Below are 18,537 nucleotides of genomic sequence, written 5' to 3' on the forward strand. Positions count from 1 at the left end.
CCTAAAAAGACCAAAAAGTGGAGAGGCTAATATGGATTGAAAATTCACCCTAGCCAATCCATAACGTGGATAAGCACCCCGATAGACTAGAGATTTGAGAGTTGACTGGAACAGAGACCAAGAGGGGTCAATTTCTTTGTTCAATTACCACCAGTGCCACTGATTACTTAGGGATGTGTCCACAGTATGGCAGCTGGCCATGTCCTTGTTTGGAAACAGCGGTTTCCCATTGGACAAAAACGTCTCCCATTTACTCTTGGTAGAGAATGGACCCAGCGTGTAGAGCCACCCTTTCTTCTCCTAGACACTAGATCCAGACAACATCCACACCTTATACTCTCTCTGGTGCTTTAGAACCATCGTGATGGCCAGGAATTCTGTTCTTGTTAAGATCCAGGACAGATGGGCTTAGTTGTTTCAAATGGCAACAGTAAGACACTCAACTTCTACTGTCTCGGGGGATCTCTGCAAAAGCTATGGGGGGAAGACCATCTCTTGGGTAACAGGAAAGTCCTCAACAGACGCGCAGTGTGCTTCATCGTCAACTATTAATCAATCAGCTATTCAGGAATTGCTACTATCAGAAATGCCCTGAAGAATGTTGTTTGGAAAGTTAACATTTTTTCATATGCCCTGAAATCTCCAACTAAGTCTAGTCCTGAGTGGTTTGTTATTGACACCACTGGCCAACGTTAGTATAGGGCTTTAGAAGTTCCCAGCTGTTCTCATATATCCTGTTTAATTTGGTCGTTGCAACAGTCCTGTGAGGTGGAACCAGCACAGCCATCCCTGTTTCACAGCTGTGCAATATGAGCAAAGGGATGTTAGATAAGCTGCCCCTGATCCCATAACATGAACCCTAGAGCGTTAAGGGATTATTGTGACTATTTGAAGTTACAGTGTTTTAAAAGCCCATCGTAGTCATTTTATTAGGGTTCCAGAAAAAAGCAAAAACCCGTGTATATGTTTATTCCAACATTGTATGTTTATTTCAACCACGTACCGCTTTCCTATTACAATTTGTTATGTATTTGAGTGTGTGTGTGTGTTTGTGCCGAGGAAGCAGGAAAGGTTTCTTGTTGATAAGTTGATGATGGATGGATAGAGATTTATAGATACTTTCTACAACACCATTCTCTGAAATCAGGGTAATGTATGTCATTATAGAAAATTCCAGCAGTTGCAAAGAAAACAAAAATTACCTTTAATCCCTATTGTGCCTTTTCTTTTCAAGTTTAAAACCAACTATGAGAAGAAAAGCTTTAAAGTGCCCATCCAACCCAATGACACACTTGTGGGCGCCGTGATAAACAATGTGTCCGAGGCCATGGAGACGCTGACGAGGATCAAGGAGGAGTTAGTCCCAGTCCCAGGGTCTGTGAACGGGGTCAATGCCTTGGGACTCGTTGTCTTCTCCATGTGCTTCGGATTCGTGATTGGAAACATGAAGGAGCAGGGGCAGGCCCTCAGAGAGTTCTTTGACTCGCTTAACGAAGCCATCATGCGTCTGGTGGCCGTGATCATGTGGTAGGTATTTCTCTTTGCTTTTTTTTTTTTTGCTATGTCGAAGATGCTTATTGCCATCAGCATGTCTTCTGTACTCAGGAAGATGCCACCAGGCAGGATGGCCAGTGGCACGGCTCTCTTTGGGGAAGCACAAGAAATCAGTGACTCTGGGCTGGCGGTGGCCTTGAACATATCTGCAAGTTTCTCTTCCCAAGTTTGCTCCCTTGGTTTTGAAAGGTGTCACCTCAACCCCTTTATTCCCGTGCTGATGGGATCCCATTCCTCATTCCCTCATTTTATATTGAATTAGTTAATTCATTCGGTACATATTTATTGATGGTCTCCTGTATACCAAGTATGTGATGGCAGGTACTATGGACATAGGAATGGAAAACAGACAAGGGTATCCTGGGTCTTACATTCTTCTTTTTTCCTTTAATTCTTTTCCATTACAGTTTTTTAATAAGATATTGAATGTAGTTCCCTGTGTTATACAGTAGGACCTTGTTTGGAGCTTACATTCTTAAACAAATCAACCACAGGCTTTAGCCACAGATGTTGTGGAAAAAAATAAAATGTGAGGTCTAGGAGTTCCCATTGTGGCTCAGCAGATTAAGAATCTGACTAGTATCCATGAGGATGCGGGTTCGATCCCTGGCCTTGCTCAGTGGGTTAAGGATCCAGCGTTGCCGTGAGCTGTGATATAGGTTGCAGATGTAGCTCAGATCCTGCGTTGCTGTGGCTGTGGCTGTGGTGTAGACCGGCAGCTACAGCTCCGATTCGACCCCTAGCCTAGGAAACTCCATATGCCACAGCTGTGGCCCTAAAGAGCAAAAAAAAAAAAAAGCGCTAAATCCAAAGAGGAATACTGACCTTGCAAAGTAAACTCTCCCCAGCAGGGAGGGAATGATATGATTGGCTTAAGCCTCCTGTGAGGGTTGCTTTCCCTTTATCTTTTAGTTTTAATCCGGACGTCTTGGCACCCAAGGCAGGAAGGCCTCAATTTCTAAGAAAAGCACTCACCAACATGATTAAAAATATCCTTTGTCTTTATGGCCACCAAAGCCCAGAGAAATCCATTTTTTAGGAGTTTGTGTAAGATGGATATGAACTTGGGGGCACAAAGACGGTCAGAATGTGGTCTCCACAGGAATCCCCGCTGAAATCCTGGAGGCCCGCCTTGGAAATCTTGGCAGAGCTGAAAGTGGACATTTATCTTCATATTATTAAAATGCCTCCACCTTTCACCTCTTTTATGAAAGAAGCCTTTACAAGGCTGGTGAATGAACCTCACATGTAGCTTTTCTAGCTGTACATTCTCCTACGCATTCAACACTGAGTTATTACATTTCTGAAAACAGGTACACTTCTAATTTCCTGGCCTAGATTTTGAAAGGACTTTTAAAAGAACCATTGTATTTTTCAGTCCGAAATACGTCCCACCCAGTTTCCCGCAGACCCTTCTGTTGCTCCTGCAGGGTCATTGGCTTCTCTGGTTTTGGTATCGTGAGTCGGGTTTTAGGTTAGCGCACACATCAGACAGAGGGAGTTGAAAGCCGGCCAGAGGGGCCTTGACTCCCTGTGTACAAGCCATTTCGTGTCTCAGTTGTTTGTTCTTGCCGAGCCTACAGAGGAACAATCAAAAATAGCGTAGCAGCCCAGGGGGTAATCGGTACTTAATTAGAACACCTATAACCGATTGTGGTGGTACATACTCGTACCTTATTAACTTCAATAGCTCTGAATTTACTCTATGATTGCCTTCTACTTATGGCAAATGATGCTAGTTTTGCGTTTGCCCTACAACATACATTTTCCTCTTAGAGTAAAAAAAAAAGATGAATACGATGTAATATTGCAAGTCATGTGTTATATGGGAACGACCATAAAAGTGGCCCTTGATTTAAAGAGCTGATTGCACATCTAAAACACTGAAATGGTGTCCTGTGCATCTTGCTTTAGCTTGAGAATCAGGCTCCAAAGTGGAAGATGCTCCCAGAAGTCGGGGGTTTGGTTTGGTGGATTCTGACTGTTCAGAGTACTTAGCAAGGGAACAGGGGGGCGGGGGAGTGGATGGCATCTTAGGACCCCCAGAGTGACCCAGGTGCAGTGAAGGGAGGGTTAGTGAGGAAAAAAGGTGAGTAACAAAACATTGGTACTCGCCTTTTTTTTTTTTTTTTCATGATTTAGGATGGGAGAAAAAAAATTGTGACCTAGAGAAACTCTTAAAGAAAGCTTAATTATGCACTATTTGTTTTTACATTTATATTAAAAAAAAAAAAAAAAAAAAAAAAAAGAACAGAAGGAAGTTCACCCTTTCTGCAAGTCCTTATAGTATCCTGGGCAGAAAAGTTTGGAAATCAACTCTTTTGATTGTTGTTGGAAATCAGACTTCCAACTGTGCGTGTGTTGCTTCTACATAGGTACGCCCCTCTGGGCATCCTCTTCCTGATTGCAGGGAAAATTGTTGAGATGGAAGACATGGGAGTGATTGGGGGGCAGCTGGCCATGTACACAGTGACAGTCATCGTGGGCTTACTCATCCATGCCGTCATTGTCCTGCCCCTCCTCTACTTCTTGGTAACACGGAAAAACCCATGGGTTTTCATCGGAGGGTTGTTGCAAGCACTCGTCACAGCTCTAGGCACCTCCTCCAGGTACGTATGTGTCCCCTGCTCACTCCTATCAGCACCTGTATCTCAGACTTGACTTTGAATCAGAGCCTTCAGGTTGGGAGGAGCGGGGAGGTTGGGGCTGAATTTTTTCCAGAGTGTAAATGTCCAGGCATATGAATTGGCTTTTTGACTCTGAGGCTAATCAGATCTAGCTGGGATTCAAGGACTGGCTGGCTATATACCCCTATATGTACAAAGTGGAAACCAGCTATAACCTTTCCTGCCCACTCTCAAGCTGTTGTAACAGGGAGTAATCACAAGCGATACTTCTTGGAGGAACCAGAAGCAGGAGAGCTGCCAAATGACCCAGTGACGGGACCCGCTGTTCCCAATCCTGCTCCCATATTTATACCAGTGCAGACGTAGTTCCCTTTAACTTAGGATTTGGAGAGGAAGGAACGCTCTGTCCAAAATACCAAAGGTTCAGGCAGGGTCTGAACTGTCAGGATGGTCAGCTGACATGCCTTGTTTTACTGTGCTCAGCTCTGCCACCCTACCCATCACCTTCAAGTGCCTGGAAGAGAACAATGGTGTGGACAAACGTGTCACCAGATTCGTGCTCCCAGTGGGGGCCACCATTAACATGGATGGGACCGCCCTCTATGAGGCTTTGGCTGCCATTTTTATTGCTCAAGTTAACAACTTCGAACTGAACTTTGGACAGATTATCACCATCAGGTACAAGGAAAATTCTACGCAACGCTGTCTTAAGAATGACTTGAAGAGATGGTGATCTGGGACGGAGTGAAGAAACTGGTTGGGCATGGAGGGTGGATGGAAATCAGACATAAACAGGAGGTTAGGGTTTGTAAGAGTAGTTTTGTTTTTTAATTTTAATATTTATGGTGGCCATGGCGCCCAGCAGCTTGATGTGGGATCGCAGTTCCCAGACCAGGATTTTAACCCGGGCTGCAGCTGTGAAAGCAAGTCTTAACCACTAGACCACCAGGGAACTCATAAATAGTTTTATTTTTGATATTTGGAGATTTTTTACTAGTTTTTTTGACCACAGATGTGCACATGTATTAATAATGAATTTCTAATAATATAGAAATGTATAAAGTACATTGTCATCACCCCATCCTTCTATGGGTGACTACTGTTACTATTTTGTGTATAAAGACCTTTTCCTATGCAAAGACATAGACAGACTTTTTTTTTTTAAAAAGTGGAGTCATACTATATGTACTGCTTGCTCTATTGATATACTTCCTTATCAGTACGCATGTCTAAATATATCTAGCTCTTTTTAAAATTTGCACATACATACTCTGAATATTTCTCTTTTAAAAAATCTTAAATTTATAAAGTGTTAGATTAATGCCTTCAGTAAAAGGCATTAACACTTTAGCTTTTATTATTCATTAGTTTTATTGACAGTATTAGAAAATAAAAATATACTTGAAAACTGGATTGACCTTTCTCTTGAGTTAATTTTTAGGCCCTATAAAGTAGCTGACAGACCACACTGACAAAGAGGTTGAGAGTTTTATTTTTGAGGACTATTATAATAATAATTTTACTTTTAAAATGTTAAATGAATTAAATAAATTTACTATATAATATTATAGAAATATTATAATTATATTTATATTTATATAATGTTAATTATAAAGACTAAATGATAATTTATGCTACACAGTATAAATATATAAATATTTATAAATAATTAAAATATTAAATGAATAAAATAAATATTAAATTATCATTAAATAAATTAATTAGAAAATATTAAAACAAATTATTATTAAATTTTATTAAAATAATAGGTTTTTTTTAAGTGTCTAGTGAAAGGTAATTTTCCCTCTCACGCCTTCTACAGAGGCAACCACTGTTGCTCGCTAGTTTTTTTCGTATTCTTCTAGAGGCAGTCTGTGCATATCCATGTGCATACGTGAATATCATCTCTTCTTTTTGCTGAATGAAAGTCAGTGCACACAGCAGACCAATAAGTATAATGGAGGCAAAGCCTCACAATACAGATCAGACACTGCTCTTTATGGTGTGTGTTAATTACTAGCAATTTATTTTGGAGATTGAAGTAAGTCAGATTTTTTCATGACTTTTTATTATAAACTGTCTTACATATAGGAAAGTTGAAAGCATACTGCAATAAACATCTGCCTAGATCAACAGTTGTTAGCATTTTGCCATTTTTGCTTCTCCTTCCTCTCCCATCATCCCCCACCACCCACCTAGCTTCATGATACTTCATTTGTGCATAGTTCAGCATGCATCTCCTAAGGATAAGGATGGTTTTCTATGTAACCACAAGAGTAAGATTCTTAATAATACTTCCAGAGTGTCTAGTCCATATTCAAATTTCCCCACTCATCCCCCAAAAGTCTTTTGTAGCTTTTTTTTTTCCCCAGATGAAGATCAAATACAGATTTATAGTTTATATCTGGTTGTTATGCCTCAGCCTCTCTCTCTCTCTCTTTTTTTTTTTTTTTTGGAAGGGACAAGATTAGGAGGAATATTTATTTCACTTCTTTTTGATGATAGGGAAAGACCCGTTTTCATTTTTTTAAAGTTTTATTGAAGGGTAGTTGATTTTCAGGGTGGTGATAATTTCTGCTGTACAACAAAGTGATATCTATACAACAATCATACATATATATACATTCTCTTTCAGGTTTTTTCCCACATATGTTATCACAGAATATTGGGCAGAGTTCTCTCTTTTTAAATAGATAGATCAATTCTCTCACATTGTGTGTGTGTATATACATATGTTTATTTAGAAATAAGTTATGTCAGACTCTGTGTATATATCTTGTGTTATTGGAAAATAATAATAGTTGTGGGATGCATTGGGATCAAAAGATGAGGCTGATCATGGCCAGAGGTGACTGGTCTTGGGAGGGTCTTGCTACACTGGAGCTGGGAGATCAATAATTCAGCCTATGTTTGTATGCAACCTATTCTTGGGCATACGTTGGCGTACTGGTTGAAAAGCCCTGCTTTATGAAAAGGTTTTGGTTGCAAGTGATAGAATTAAAAATAACTTTAAAAAATTAACAGTGGCTTCAATAAGATAGAACTGTATTTCTCTCTCGTGGGAGGCAGCTCTCCTCCACAAAGCCTTCCAGGCTGGTAGATGTTCTACATGTAAGGGACGGAAGCTTGCGTTTCTATCATCCAGGTGGTCCAGAATAGCTCCAAATTTTAGCCAATGAGAAAGGAGGAATGGGGAAGGGAGGGAATGGGGGAGAGGGGACTGGGAGTTTGGGGTTAGTAGAAGCCAACTATTGCATTTGGAGTGGGTAAATGATGAGATCCTGCTCTATAGCCCAGGGAACTCTATCTACTCACTTGTGATGGAACATGATGGAGGATAATGTGAAAAAAGAGAACGTATATAGATGTATGACTGGGTCACTTTGCTGTACAGCAGAAATGGACAGAACATTGTAAATCAACTATAATAAAAAATTTATAAATAAAAAATTAGAGTTCCCGTCGTGGCTCAGTGGTTAACAAATCCAACTAGGAACCATGAGGTTGCGGGTTAGATCCCTGGCCTTGCTCAGTGGGTTAAAGATCCGGTGTTGTCCTGAGCTGTGGTGTAGGTCGTAGATGCGGCTCAGATCCTGTGTTGCTGTGGCTGTGATGTAGGCCCTCGGCTACAGCTCCGATTCAACCCTTAGCCTGGGAACCTCCATATGCCGCGGGAGCGGCACAAGAAATGGCAAAAATAAATAAATAAATAAATAAATAAAAAATAATAAAGAAAATAAAAAATTAACTTTAATCAATTAAAAAAAGAAGAAGAAGAAAAGAAGAATGGCACAGCCTGCAAGTTGCTTGATCATTTCCACATGTGTCTCATTGGCCAGAACATAGTCTAAGCTTCAGGGGAGCCTGGGAAATATATACAGTCTTCCTTGTGAATGGCCATACACCAGCTGAAAATTCTCGCATTGTACGAGGGAAGCCACCAGGGGGAACCACAAACAGTCTCTTCCACAGACTTATTACTTTATTAATACCACTTTGTATCTAGGTGATACTTTACTAGTTAGAAAACATTTCTACCTTCTCAAATAGGCATTAAACGAACCAGGTGCACGCTGCTTCTGTAGAAGATATTGATCACGCTACAGAACTTTTCATAAATCATGCTGCTTTCGAATTAATAATTTGGTTTTTTTTTCTGACCACATTAACCATACAAGTTCAGTATCTTTACAAGTCTCTGCTGGGAGAGAGGAATTATTAGAAGCAAATTGTTGCTGTAACTATACAGTATTTTAGACTGGAGAGTACTTTGGGGTACGTGAAAGAAGTACATAGGCACAAGTTCCTTCATTTAGAAGTGGCTCAGCATGTTAAGAACTTGACAGTGTCTGTGAGGATGTGAGTTTGATCCCCGGCCTCGCTCAGTGGGTTAAGGATCCCATGTGCCATGGCTGTGGTGGAGGCCTCTGCTGCAGCTCCAATTCAACCCCTAGCCAGGGAACTTCCATATGCCACAGGTGCAGCCATAAAAAGGGGAAAAAAAAAAATGGCTGTAATGGTAACGATCGGACCAACTTCCTAAGTGCTGTTGTGATGAGCAGATGAGATAAGCCATGCGTAACGTATCAGGAGGCACATAATAGGCATTTGATAAATACTAGTTAATATGATTATTGGCTCAATGCGTTCTTTGCAGATTCACTTACATTTTTCTCTTTTTTTATTTTTTTAAATTTTATTTTATTTTTTTTATTTTCCCACTGTACAGCAAGGGGGTCAGGTTATCCTTACATGTATACATTACAATTACATTTTTCCCCCACCCTTTCTTCTGTTGCAACATGAGTATCTAGACATAGTTCTCAATGCTACTCAGCAGGATCTCCTTGTAAATCTATTCTAAGTTGTGTCTGATGAGCCCAAGCTCTCCATCCCTCTCACTCCCTCCCCCTCCCATCAGGCAGTCACAAGTCTTTTCTCCAAGTCTATGATTTTCTTTTCTGAGGAGATGTTCATTTGTGCTGGATATTAGATTCCAGTTATAAGTGATATCATATGGTATTTGTCTTTGTCTTTCTGGCTCATTTCACTCAGTATGAGATTCTCTAGTTCCATCCATGTTGCTGCAAATGGCATTATGTCATTCTTTTTTTATGGCTGAGTAGTATTCCATTGTGTATATATACCACTTCTTCCGAATCCAATCATCTGTGGATGGACATTTGGGTTGTTTCCATGTCCTGGCTATTGTGAATAGTGCTGCAATGAACATGCAGGTGCATGTGTCTCTTTTAAGTAGAGTTTTGTCCGGATAGATGCCCAAGAGTGGGATTGCAGGGTCATATGGAAGTTCTATGTATAGATTTCTAAGGTATCTCCAAACTGTTCTCCATAGTGGCTGTACCAGTTTACATTCCCACCAACAGTGCAGGAGGGTTCCCTTTTCTCCACAGTCCCTCCAGCACTTGTTATTTGTGGACTTATTAATGATGGCCATTCTGACTGGTGTGAGGTGGTATCTCATGGTAGTTTTGATTTGCATTTCTCTTATAATCAGCGATGTTGAACATTTTTTCATGTGTTTGCTGGCCATCAGTATATCTTCATTGGAGAAATGTCTATTCAGGTCTTTTGCCCATTTTTCCATTGATTAATTGGCTCTTTTGCTGTTGGGTTGTGTAAGTTGTTTATATATTCGAGAGATTAAGCCCTTGTCAGTTGCATCATTTAAAACTATTTTCTCCCATTCTGAAAGTTGTCTTTTTTTTTCTTTTGGGTTTCCTCTGCTGTGCAAAAGCTTTTCAGTTTGATTACGTCCCATGGGTTTATTTTTGCTCTAATTTCTATTGCTTTGGGAGACTGACCTGAGAAAACATTCATGATGTTGATGTCAGAGAGTGTTTTGCCTATGTTTTCTTCTAGGAGTTTGATGGTGTCCTGCCTTATATTTAAGTCTTTCAGCCATTTTAAGTTTATTTTTGTGCATGGTGTGAGGGTGTGTTCTAATTTCATTGCTTTGCATGCAGCTGTCCAGGTTTCCCAGCAATGCTTGCTGAATAGACTTTCTTTTTCCCATTTTATGTTCTTGCCTCCCTTGTCAAAGATTAATTGACCATAGGTGTCAGGGTTTATTTCTGGGTTCTCTATTCTGTTCCATTGGTCTGTCTGTCTGTTTTGATACCAGTACCACACTGTTTTGATGACTGTGGCTTTGTAGTATTTCTTGAAGTCTGGGAGAGTTATGCCTCCTGCTTGGTTTTTGTTTCTCAGGATTGCTTTGGTGATTCTGGGTCTTTTGTGGTTCCATATAAATGTTTGGATTGTTTGTTCTAGTTCTGTGAAAAATGTCATGGGTCATTTGATAGGGATTGCATTGAATCTGTAGATTGCTTTGGGTAGTATGGCCATTTTTACAATATTGATTTTTCCAATCCATGAACATGGAATATCTTTCCATTTCTTTACATCTGCTTTGATTTCTTTGATTAAAGTTTTATAGTTCTCGGCATATAGGTCCTTTACCTCCTTGGTCAGGTGTATTCCGAGGTATTTGATCTTGTGAGGTGCAATTTTAAAAGGTATCTTATTTTTGTATTCCTTTTCTAATGTTTCATTGCTGGTATACAGAAATGCAACTGACTTCTGAATGTTAATCTTACATCCTGCTACTTTGCTGAATTTATTAATCAGTTCAAGGAGTTTTTGAGTTTAGGGTTTTCTATGTATAGTATCATGTCATCTGCATACAGTGACAGTTTGATCTCTTCTCTTCCTATATGGATGCCTTTTATTTCTTTTGTTTGTCTAATTGCTGTGGCTAGGACTTCCAAAACTATGTTGAAGAGCAGTGGTGAGAGTGGGCATCCCTGTCTTGTTCCAGATTTGAGTGAGAAGGCTTTCAGTTTTTCCCCATTGAGGATTATATTTGCTGTGGGTTTCACTTACATTTTCTAAAGTACATCCTCTTACATTGATTGAGCAAGGCAGGCATTGCCACGATGCATGTTTTAAAGGGTCTGCTCTCTATGGGGAGAGATGTAACCAAATGTTTTCTGTTTGGGGACTTCCTGTAACAGCATCACAGCCACGGCGGCCAGTATCGGGGCAGCTGGGATCCCTCAGGCGGGCCTGGTCACTATGGTCATCGTGCTGACATCCGTGGGCCTGCCCACTGACGACATCACGCTCATCATCGCGGTGGACTGGTTCCTGTGAGTACCACTTAGGCTGCTTTCAGCTTGCTGTCTCGGGGTCCCCCTCTGGCATCCTAGGGTGCCAGGCGGCCTAGCACCGCTGCCAGATGGTCCCGCAAAGACCTCGGCGTGTGATTAGATTGTCCTCCTTGCCCGAACCCTGCTGTTATCTGGAGCCCAAGCCCTGGATGCCGTGCACACTCACCGCCTTATCAGGCTGTGGGGCACATCTGGCTGCTACACTTCTCACTCCATAAAGCCGGTCGGGGATTGGGAAACCCGCTGCCTGTAAAGTCAACATACATCAGCAGAGCCATTTTTGAATTGCACAACACGTCTCCACAGCGGCTAGAACAGAACGGCAGGCCTCCCAGGCTGGCTCAGCCTTTCTCCTTGTGCCTCCCATTCTGATGGCGAAATACCAGACACATGGTCCCCTCTGAACCCCCACAGGGAGAGGGGTGGCCGTGCAGACAGTGGGAAGAGAGTTGGCGTCATTAAGTGGAATTGATTTTTGACTCTGGGGAAGGTTCCAAGAAAATAGGCTCTGACCCTAACCCCTAGGGCCCCTCACCCTTCCAGCTGATGTCTTCGGTCACTTTTCTTTCCTTTCCACTTAGTAACAGATTCTCCTCCAAGGTGCCCAAGGTGAAAGCTTAGGGTACAGCAGGTGCCAGGGTCCACATAGATGCCGTTAAGTAGATTTAATGACCATGAAGAACTCTGTGCTCAAGACATGACTAGTGGAGGGAGGGTGGTCAGTGGAGAGCATGGGTGCCACAGTCACTTGGGCCTGGGTTTGTGTCTTGCCCCTGTGTGACACTGGCCGAGGTACCCCAGCCCTTCTGGTTTCCTCCTCTATAAATGAGGGCAGCAAGTCATCTCCCTCCCGTGGTGCTGCAAGGATTAAATGCAGTGATGCATGGAAGACATTCAGCCTACTGTCTGGCTCCCCAGTCAGTACTTTTGTAGTTTAAAGCTATAGTTCTCAAAGGTTTTAGTCTCATGGTCCCATTACATTGAAAAATTATTGAGGACCCCAAAAGCTTTTATCTGTGGAGGTCATATCTATCAATACTTATCATGTTAGAAAAACAGACTTTTTTTTTTAACCTTAAATTCATTCAGAAGTTACAATAATAGGAGTTCCCCCTTGTGGCTCAGCCAGTAACTAACCCAACTAGGATCCATGAGGATGTGGGTTCAATCCCTGGCCTTGCTCAGTGAGTTAAGAATTCGGCGTTGCCAAGAGCTGTGGTGTCGGTCGCAGATGCGTTGCTGTGGCTGCCATGCAGGCCAGCAGCTGCAGCTCTCATTTGACCCCTAGCCTGGGAACTTCCATATGCTGCAATTACAATAATGAATTCATTACATGTCAACACATATAACATTTTTATGAAAAAAAAATACCATTTTCCAAACCAAAAATTTAGGGAAAAGAATGATACTATTTTATATTTTTGCAAATCTTAATGTCTGGCTTGATACCAAACTAACTGCTTCTACATTCAGTCTGTTGTGGTTTCTCTTGTGTTGTAGTCTTTGCCAAACTCCACCAGACATTTCATGAGAAAATGAAAGGGTTAAGAGCAAGTAACATCTTAACATTATTATGATACTTGTTTTCACTTCAGGGACCCCCAGGGGTTGAGAATTTCAGGTAAAAGGAAGGTGAATGGTAAGAAAAGAGAACCAAAGAGAAATTTTATTTTATTTTATTTTATTTTTTGTCTTTTTAGGACCAAACCTGTGGCATATGGAGGTTCCCAGGCTAGGGGTCTAATAGGAGCTGCAGCTGCCGGCCTACTCCAGAGCCACAGCAACACCAGATCCGAGCTGAATCTGTGACTTACACTGCAGCGCACACAACACTGGATCCTTAACCCAATGAGCGAGGCTGGGGATCAAACCCACAACCTCATGGTTCCTAGTCGGGTTCGTTAACCGCTGAGCCACGACGGTAACTTCCCCAAAGAGAAATTTTAAATAAAAGGAGAAAAGGAAGAGTCATTCCTATCATTGATTAACTAGTAACTGAAAATTAACTATATGTTCTTATAACCCTTTTTGTGTGTGTGTGTGTGTGTCTTTTTTAGGACCACACCCGTGGCATATGGAGGTTCCCAGGCTAGGGGTCGAATTGGAGCTGTAGCCGCTGGCCTACACCACAGCCACAGCGACTCGGGATCCTTAACCCACTGAGCAAGGCCAGGGATCATACCCTCAACCTCATGGTTCCTCACTGTCAGATTCGTTAACCACTGAGCCACAACAGGAACTTCAATCCTTATAACTCTTAGTAACTGTGATTTTAAATGCTTTGTGTCTATCGTGGAATGATGTAGTTGGTGACTACACCAAGCAGAATTATAAGAGATGCCCCAGTGACTTAGCTGGCTGGTCCAAAATACCAGCCGAGATCACGTGATATTCACGGGAGCCCCGTTTTTCCTTCCTCCCTGCCCTTCCCCAGGGATCGGCTTCGCACCACAACCAATGTCTTGGGAGACTCCCTGGGAGCCGGCATTGTTGAACACTTGTCCCGACATGAACTGAAGAACCGGGATGTCGAAATGGGCAACTCAGTGATCGAAGAGAATGAAATGAAGAAACCATATCAGCTGATTGCCCAGGAAAGCGAAATCGAGAAACCCATCGACAGTGAAACCAAGATGTAGACGGACATAAAATGTTTCCTTGAGCACCCGGTGTTTGAAAACCGCTATGACATGTCTCCATCTCGTTACAACTCATTCTCTCCAGTAAGCCCCCTACCTCCCTTTTCCTCTCTACTCTGATAGGATTGGGAAGAATTCATCCCAAAACAAGGGAGGATTTTGCAGTGGCCCAAATGTGTAGTTCTCATCCCACGTTTGAAATGTTTCCATCATGTCATGCTAGTCTTATCTATTAAGGTCCTGCGATCAGAAATGGTCTTGGATCTTAAAAGTTGATGTGGCACACAATCCTGTAAATGTGATCATTCTTATAAATTAAAGCGTCAAAACGAATAGTAAGCTGAAGACATAGTTTTAAATCAACCTTCAAAATTTACAAATCCTTCAGGATACAATTCAGTTTTAGTATCAGAACACAGCAACCTGATAAGCAGTGGGTTCTCAGTTGGACATTGGAAGAGGTTTTTTTTTTTCCTCCCATTCTCTTGAGATTTGTGTCTTTATTTTACCAGTAGCAGGACAATAGAAATACACAACTAGCACAGCCGTGAGGAGGCATGTAAAGTGAAATTTCCCTGTGGCTGTGGGCAAGTCTCGTCTCTAGGTCTCAGTGTTTTCATCTGCAAAAGGAACGAGTTGTCTAGATGTCCTTATGGTTGATTCTAGCCCAGAGGTACTGAGGCGCCATGGAAGAGCCTGCCCTCTACTCCCCCTTGGGACATCCCATGGCAAGTATCATTCCACAGAGCATGGGACTTTCAGCAGAGAGTTGTTGGGAGTGACCATTTCTAGGGAGGGGCAGGGTGGCTGTGCAGTTTACCAGGTTCCATGTCCAGAATGGCAGAGTCAGCAGGCTGGAGGCCATTCCAGGAGTGGATGTGCTCCCCCAAACTCTGCCTTGATCTTCCCAACAGGGGATCCATTCCCTTCACTCTTCCCAAACTAAAGGGAACCACGCTAGGAAGAGTGTCTCCCACCACTCCTCAACTGATGATAGACCTTTAGAAAATACCACGCAAGACTAGCAACTAGCAAGCATGCTATGGTCTTACTATGGAACAGTAAAGAGCCAGCCAGGAAAGAGTGGAGCATGGTTGACGTGATAAAGAGAGGATTTTAGAATACCAAGGTTATACGTCATCTTTAAGGAAGAGTTTTTTAGAAGGAGAGATTCTTAAAAGAAAAAAAAAACAACAAACCTGAAACTTTTTCTCTTCAGTTCAAAAATCATTCCCTAAGGAAGTCTGCAAATCAAAATATAAGGTCACATGTATTTTCAAATCAAATCAATGAGCTCTCTCTACTAGAGGCCCATGAGCTGCATGGGTGGTCTCTTATTTGAAAAAGTTTTTTTTTTTTTTTTTTTTTTTACTATAATCAAAAGTTCTTAGAATGAGAGAAACAGGATATTTCTTTGTGTTGGAATTCCACTCACCAAATCTTTCGAAACCTTCAGCTGGAATGGGAATTATTTTGGTTTTGTTTGTGTCCCTGGGAGAAATGGTAGAAGAAGCATCAGTATGAAGCCACATCAGTGGGGTTCCAAGAGGGGAGAAAAAAAGAGGCCTTAGTTTCAGGTGAGGCAGCTACCAGGTTTAAAGGAGATTAATATTTGTACTCTAAGGAATATCCAGTCAAAGATGCAGAGCGGGAGCTGTCAGACAATACCAGCTGTGTTTGAATTACTCATGTAAATGGTGAAGAATGGACTTAATTATGCTAACAGACTGAAAATCTAGACCGCCATCCTCTGATATACAATTAGAGATGTTTTTATATAGATCGCCAGCATTATGTGTGTACAAAAGTTAACGTTAGGCTGTGGTGGAGTAACCCTTTAATGTCAAGGCTCTATTTGGGAAATACACTACCGAAGTTAATGTACAAGGCTGTGATCTTATGACACCAGTAGAGCAAAACGTAATCGTGTCAGATTAATTCTGTTACACAGTGTGATTTATTTTTTTTTTTATACTAACCATTTCTTACGGAAAGCAGGTCCTTCGGGATGACCCTCTCGCCAGCCCATCACGGGCTCTGCATATTACATGCAGCCGGTGTGGACTGAGAAGCATTACTTTGTAGATGTGTTTTCAATAAAGAAACCAAATTAGTTTTACATTATACCTTGGCATGTTGTTATTCTTCTTCGCCCGCAGGAAAATAAAATCTTCACTCACGGAAATGTCGCAATGGAGTTCAGGGCAATGCCGAGGAAGGGTGTCATGCGGATTTTATTTTTCCAATTTTAACTGGTAAAATCTTGGAAGGACCGGCTGGGGCAGCCAGCCACAAGAAAAGAAATAAGGACACACTCTCCCTGCTCAACTCCTAGAACCGGAGCTGGTGTGGGAAGCACTTTGCTTCATAGCCTGCATTTACTTGGTCACCTCAGATTCAACTTTCTCAGATAAATGGAATCATTTCCATGTTGGGATTAATTAGAACAGTGTAATGCCACCATTGGCTCTTGCAAAAAAAAAAGTTATGTCCTGTCTGACCTTCAAATTTGGCAGATTTATCTATGTGATTATCACCTGCCATGTGTGAAAAGAGCTGAATGGCATCTCAAGGGATATTTCAGAAACAGCCAATGTGCTGGTAGGCTGCTTTTTCTTCCCCATCAAGCTGTGTAATAAAGAATCCAGAGGCAACATCATGGGATGCCCAGATTGAAGTTGTATCTGGAGACCTTTTCATCTGACTCTGCGGACAGGTGGCAGCCACCCAGAAGAAGGTGGCACTTAAGTATGGTTCACAGACCCCAAGATGGCCCACGTGAGGACCTCAGTGGGTTCAAATAGCCCTTGAAATTGTGGAGAAAGTTTAGTTTTGTTCATTTGTCTCTTTCTGGGGGAGAAATCTTTAATTTCCATCAATTTCTCAAAAGGTTCTTTTGACTAAAAAATTGGCAAGTCACTGATCAATTTAACTTTTTACAAAGCATCTATTTTTCAACGGCTCATTGGGGAAATGCTCACAGCCTGGGGCAATCAAAGCAGCCCTGGCCACCCTGAAGAGTCCGATATCTGGATACGGAAGCAATCAGGGACCTGCCATCAAAAAAAAAAAAAAAAAAAAATCAATCCACCTCAAAGAAATACTTCCTCCTGCAATCACCACTTTACTTCTCTTCCACAGCCTAAGCTGAATTTTGCCGCCTCACTCCCCTCACCCTCCAACCTCCACAGTCTCACCTGAGATTCTGGCTGTCAGCCTGTGGAAGATCTGGAGACGCCCTTAGAGTTGAGGGACCTGGCAGCCCTGTCGGGGTGTGGCCAAGGTGAGGGGGAAGCAAGCCTAGATCCCTCTGCGTGGTCGTCCCAGATCTGCTCACAAATGAAACTGAAAATTTTCCAGTAACACTTTTGTGCGTGTGTGTGTGTGTGTGTGTGTTTGATGAGTGGCTACACTCCCAACATTTTTAAAAAATCTTACACCGTGAGGATTTGGGGGTCTACGTGCTTCCCATATTTACCCCTTCAGCACCGCTGCTCCACCCCAAGCAGAACTCCCTTTCCAAGCTGAGAAGTCTCACTTTCCCAGTAAGATCCCCCCCTTTTTTTTGGTAAGCTTTTATTTATATACAGAGTGTTGAAAAATAGAGGTTTTAGCGCTGTCAATTGCGTGTGTCTGAAGGATGGGCTCATTTCCCGCTGGAAGGGGAGTGGGGACGGGGAGGGAGCCTCACGCCGACCTTCCTGGTGGCCCGCTGGGCACTTGACCTGACGCTGCTGTCAGTCATGCGGCCTCCGCGACAACGCGCTGCCCCTTCTCCCACCCGGGTGGTCCCAGAACTGGGGCAACAATGACCAGCTCTGTGTGGTCTGTTCCGGGGATGCCAGAGCGGTTGGGAGGCCCCATACCGAAAGCAGACTCTGAATGAATACGCCGTCAGAAAAAGCGGGCAAGGAAGAAAGGAGGAAGCTGATGGGTTGCGTTCAGAGGGAAAAGTGGGAGATGAGAAGTGTCTGGGCTAAAGGAGACGGGGTCCGGGGGAGCGATACCCACAATAGCCACCGGGGGGAGCCCGGAGCGCTTCGCAGGAAGGAACGGAACTCCTTCGCGAACTCGCTTGAATGAGCACAGGATGGAATTCCAAGGTTGGCAGTGCAAAAGATCGAGATGTGAAAGCTATCAAGGGGTTTAAAATTCTTCCCCACCTCATTTCCCTTTGCCCTATGGTCATCCTACTTCTCCCCAAATCCCCTTCCTTTCTGTCTTTTTTTTTTTTTTTAAGGACCTCTCCTGCAGTATATGGAGGTTCCCAGGCTAGGGGTCAAATCAGAACTGTAGCCACCCGCCTACGCCAGAGCCACAGCAACAGGGATCTGAGCCGAGTCTGCGACCTACACCACAGCTCACAGCAACGCCAGATCCTTAACCCACTGAGCGGGGCCAGGAATTGAGCAGAGCGGGGTAGGGATCTAGCTGTGTCTTCATGGATGCTAGTCGGGTTCCTCTACCACTGAGCCACTATGGGAACTCCCCCTTCCTTTCTGGGTATTTTGTTTTGTCTCCCTG

General features: G+C 42.6%; 1 protein-coding gene across 5 annotated transcripts in view; it reads left to right on the top strand.

The window, feature by feature from the left end:
• Window positions 1-15,862, top strand: part of SLC1A3 (solute carrier family 1 member 3) — a 91,625-nt gene extending 75,763 nt beyond the window's left edge. For 2 of the 5 annotated variants that reach the window (NM_001244425.2, NM_001289944.1), the window contains 5 exon segments: window positions 1,235-1,527; window positions 3,930-4,163; window positions 4,665-4,859; window positions 11,219-11,353; window positions 13,809-14,344. In NM_001244425.2, the coding sequence (NP_001231354.1) occupies window positions 1,235-1,527; window positions 3,930-4,163; window positions 4,665-4,859; window positions 11,219-11,353; window positions 13,809-14,013 (1,062 nt within the window). In that variant the 3' untranslated portion in view covers window positions 14,014-14,344. 5 annotated transcript variants of the gene reach the window in all.

The sequence above is a fragment of the Sus scrofa genome, chromosome 16 (genome assembly GCF_000003025.6).
Source record: "Sus scrofa isolate TJ Tabasco breed Duroc chromosome 16, Sscrofa11.1, whole genome shotgun sequence".
In the NCBI taxonomy this organism is placed as follows: Eukaryota; Metazoa; Chordata; class Mammalia; order Artiodactyla; family Suidae; genus Sus; species Sus scrofa.